The 4,223-nt window shown below is 32.7% G+C and overlaps 1 protein-coding gene across 1 annotated transcript; it reads right to left on the minus strand.

Moving 5' to 3' along the window:
* Positions 1-1,006: 1,006 nt before the first annotated feature.
* Positions 1,007-1,714, minus strand: LOC120133603. Its single transcript, XM_039150158.1, has 2 exons — positions 1,579-1,714; positions 1,007-1,463 (listed from the first exon to the last, which is right to left on the minus strand). The coding sequence occupies exons 1-2, from the start codon at positions 1,630-1,632 to the stop codon at positions 1,140-1,142; spliced, it is 378 nt and encodes a 125-aa protein (XP_039006089.1). The 5' UTR covers positions 1,633-1,714; the 3' UTR covers positions 1,007-1,139.
* Between the last annotated feature and the right edge of the window lie 2,509 nt (positions 1,715-4,223).

Consider the following 4,223-nt stretch of genomic DNA (forward strand, 5'->3'; position numbering starts at 1 on the left):
TGCACCAAAAAGAACTCACGCAGACGTTTGAAGAGCTTCTGTCTTCTAAAAAACAAACAGTCTGCGAAGCCTAATGTCTGCGCGACGCAGACATAAGTGATTTGAAGAGCTTGCACAATGAAAACAAACACCGCCTACATCGACACAATACTTATGATTAAGGTGGTGTGTATGCTCGCTCAATTGACAAACAATTTATGTTGTCTTAGGGTCTAGTAAAATTCATCAAGTGCATCGAACTCTTAATAATTTATGCATACATGGATTGAGCAACATGATTACATTATTTCTTCTTAGATGGGTGTTAAAATCATCTTAATCAATTGAAGCTTACTTCAAGATATATAATAATTTAAAACATTTTACACATTTTAATTTTTATTGCCTAATTCAACCCATCTTCCAGGTTGTTTCATACAAATTTATTTTTTTAATGTTATAATTTAATAATTTATTAATAATTTTTTCTTAATCATTCTCAACTTATACATTTTGTATATGCTACACCTTCAATCCAAAATCTCTATAAAAAAATAAAACTATTTTTTAATATCGACTTTGTTTGATGGATTTATCTCCCGCTTATACTCTTGCTGTTACATTATTTTGTGAATTTGTAGTTGATATATTTATGTTACCAAGAAACTAAATAATTATATATCATAAAAATAAAAATTTCACCAAAAATTGTTAAGATAAATTAAGGCCATATATCTTATTAAAATAAATTCAAGAAAAATCCAAATTTATAAAAATTTGAATAGGATACTTTAAAAGAACCTTGACCTCTCCCTACGGTGGAACTAAGGACTCATCGACACCTTGTATTTTTATTACAAAAGTAAGAACGAGACGCAAAAGTTTAAAAATAAAATATTAAATAATTTTAATTTTTTATATTTATTTTAATCTTCAAACTTATATTTTAACCCATTTTCAGTCCTCTTAATAAAATGGCACTCATGACATAATGTCACCAATGTTGTATTATCAAGAGGGCAAAAAATAGATAAGAAAAAAAATATAACTTAAAAGCTTTAAATCTAAAAAAATTTCTCAAATTTAGAAGCTAATAGTTAAAAACCTTGCCCCACCACCTAGAGTACCCAACGATCACAAGTCACAGCTACCAACGGCGATCATCGGCGGCGCCGTCGATATCCCAGGAAAGGTCGAGGTGGGTTGATACAAAAAATGTCCCGTAGATTGAGATCCTGAGCTTCAATTCTTTGGAAAGCGTCCCTCATCAAGGGATCATTTTCCACCTCAACGAGACGATCGTGAACCAACAGATTAGCAAGGGAATTGAGGGCAAACTGTCGCCTCAACTCCTCCCTAATAGTTCGATTTCGCTCCTCCATCACCGCCGCCGCAGCTTCCCATGCTCCCAATGATTCCAACGCACGCCTATTACGCCGTCGACTCCCGGCCAGTCTAACTCTCAGATCTCTAAGCGAACGCCCCTGTTTTCAAAAATTATAACCGATAAGTAAAAACTCATTAAGTGGTCTCAGATTAAGGGAAATACTAGAAAAAAAAAAGAAGAAGAAGAAGAAAAGAAACTAGAGGGAAGCTTACCAGTATGATTCGGGATCGATGTTGCAAAAATTGGCGAAAGAAAAACCCAACCATTCCGAGAAGGAAGAAAAGGATTTTGCCTACTTTGGTTCGATTGAAGAGAATTGTAGTGATTCAGCTCGCTTATGAGTTTCTGTTTTTGGAGCTTGGCCCCCTTTAAAACAAAAAGTCTTCTCCTTCACTCATAAGATTTCGATGCCATGGGTAAAGTAAATCGGAGGATGCTTAACTATGTTTAAATGATTGTTTTGGTCATTATACTTTTGAAAATTACAAACTAACCGATAAATTCATCAAACATTATCATTATTTTTATAGAATTATTACAAAATAATCATTTCTTTTTATCAAATCATTAAAAAAGGATCATCAAACTTATAAAATACTTAAAATTTTTGTAATCTCGTAATGATTATTTTGTAACATTTTGATACATATAGTGACTATTTTACAAATTTAATAGCAAAAAAAACATTTACTCATAGTTTAGTGATCTAAAATGTAATTTATACTAAAAACTTCCGATCAATTACTTGTAGTCCCAATTCCCAACTCTCAAGTAGACCTATTATTTGATATATGTACATGAAGACATCATTAATTTTAGAGCTAGACAATTTAGCCCCTGCAATGTGAAAATTTAATTGTCCCTCACCGTGGTCCAATATGTTCTTATTGCCAACCCTATAGATTGCTTCAAGAATTAATTTTTACTCACTGAAAATCCTTTTCGCAACTTACTAAATTTTATGTTGTAATCCGGGACGGACATATAATTTTATATTAAGGAGTGAATTTTTAAACTTTTAGAAAATGATGAACTTACAAAATTCATAGGAAACGAAAACAAAATTTCAATAAAATGTATATATAAAAATCTAAAATGTATGATGATTTTAAATTTTTAGAAGGACTATTGCTCCACTTGTCCTCTCGATTTATGACGGGTTATAATAGTGTTGGATATTACGTTTCAAAAAAATTATATATGACTAATAAAATTGTAATAATATCATAGACAATTTGCAAGGACGTCTAAAAGATTTCGTTCAATGTTTAGTCTCATGAAAATGTTGAATTCATATTTTGCCTCTGTCTAGAAAAGAAGTCAAGCCTGCGAAAATATCAAAGCTTTGCAGCTATCCCTTTCTTATGAAAATCTTCGTTCTTATCCCTTTATTTATTTTTGGAACAGTGTCGCAAATTACAGTTATACTTTGCTCAAACATCTAATATGATATTTATTCTTTAAAAACTTTTATTTTAGTCAGATCATCAATTCATGAATTATTATGCTACATGCAGTTAACCTCATTAAAAGATATTAGCAAACCAATTGAATTTAAACAAATGAAACATCAATTACAGAAATTTAACCTTCAACTTCTCCAAAATTTTAATTTTATTATTTGTTCAATCAGATACTAATATGTGTTATCAATCAATTGGGAAATATGTCTTAAATAGTAACCATTTGTTATTGTTGTAAAATATGTTGATTTTTTCAGAAGAATATAAAGAATCTATATCATTTGTGAAAAGCTATTGACTGATTTAAATACAATCTCTAGTTATTGAACCTGTTACAGCAAAATGAAAAAGGTGGCATAAGATCAAAGCCCAAAAGTCCAAATCACTGCAACTACGAGAGTGCAATTTGTTTTAAAAAACATTACTTTCGATTTTATTTTTTTAACATCACTCTTCATCATACATTCGATTTATTATTATTATTATTCTTATTATTATTTTTTGATAGAGTAAGACAAGCAGCTACAGGCTAACTAATTAGTTTCTTCCTCTTGAATCAGTGCTTCCACCATGGGTGGAGGTTCCAGGAGTAGTTGAAGGTCGAAGTTTCTGATTGGCGTGAGCTTGGCTAAGGCAACAAAAATCTATGGAGCGCCATCGTGTGCAGTACTGTTTAGTAGCTTGATAGCATCCAGGTTTTCTGTTTCCACTTCTAGTTGGTTAATTCCTCTATTCCAGGTGATGGACATTCCAGTATATACCCCACACAGTTCAGCTTCATGCACCAAACAGACTCCCATGAATTTATGAAAACCCGCTATTCATTTACTGGTGTGGTCACTGATTATACCCCTAGAGGTTGTGTTTCCATTACTTGGGTTGCGGCTCGCGTCAGTATTAGCTTTAAACTAGCCTACTAGTGGTTTCGTCCATAGCACGCTTGTTTCCTGGCTGCTGGCTTTTCTTTGTCTCTTTGTGTTGAATATAGCAGCTTTGAGTGGCAATTATAATTGTACACATGTCAAAAGCTGACTGCTCAGCTGATTGCACTAGGTGGTTAGGTTGGTGTGAAGTTGTTAGGATTGTTAGACAGTTAAGTAGCTGCTTAAGCAAGCAAGCTACATGGTCTTTACAGTGCTATATATAGAGCACATTTACTTCATTGTAAAGTGATCTGGTTTTATCAATTGAGTAAATAAGTTGTTTAAGCTTTATTTCTTTCTAGTTTCTTAATATGATATCATTCGCTAAAAGTTCTGGCTCCTAGTTTCCGTTTGCGGTGATGGTTCTTGAAAGTCCGACTCTCTCCCTAGCCTCTAGAGGTAGTTCGGTTGTGCGGTCAGTCATGTTCACTAACAAGAAGGTGAACGTTGTCTTGGACTAGATGAATTTCT

Source organism: Hibiscus syriacus, unplaced genomic scaffold (assembly GCF_006381635.1).
Source record: "Hibiscus syriacus cultivar Baekdansim isolate YM2019G1 unplaced genomic scaffold, ASM638163v2 tig00110584_pilon, whole genome shotgun sequence".
NCBI lineage: Eukaryota > Viridiplantae > Streptophyta > Magnoliopsida > Malvales > Malvaceae > Hibiscus > Hibiscus syriacus.

Coding starts and splice junctions, on each gene's coding strand:
- LOC120133603 (XM_039150158.1), bottom strand. CDS start 1,632: ATGGTTGGGTTTTTCTTTCGCCAATTTTTGCAACATCGATCCCGAATC. Junction 1,464..1,578: donor ATCGATCCCGAATCATACTG/GTAAGCTTCCCT, acceptor TTTTGAAAACAG/GGGCGTTCGCTTAGAGATCT.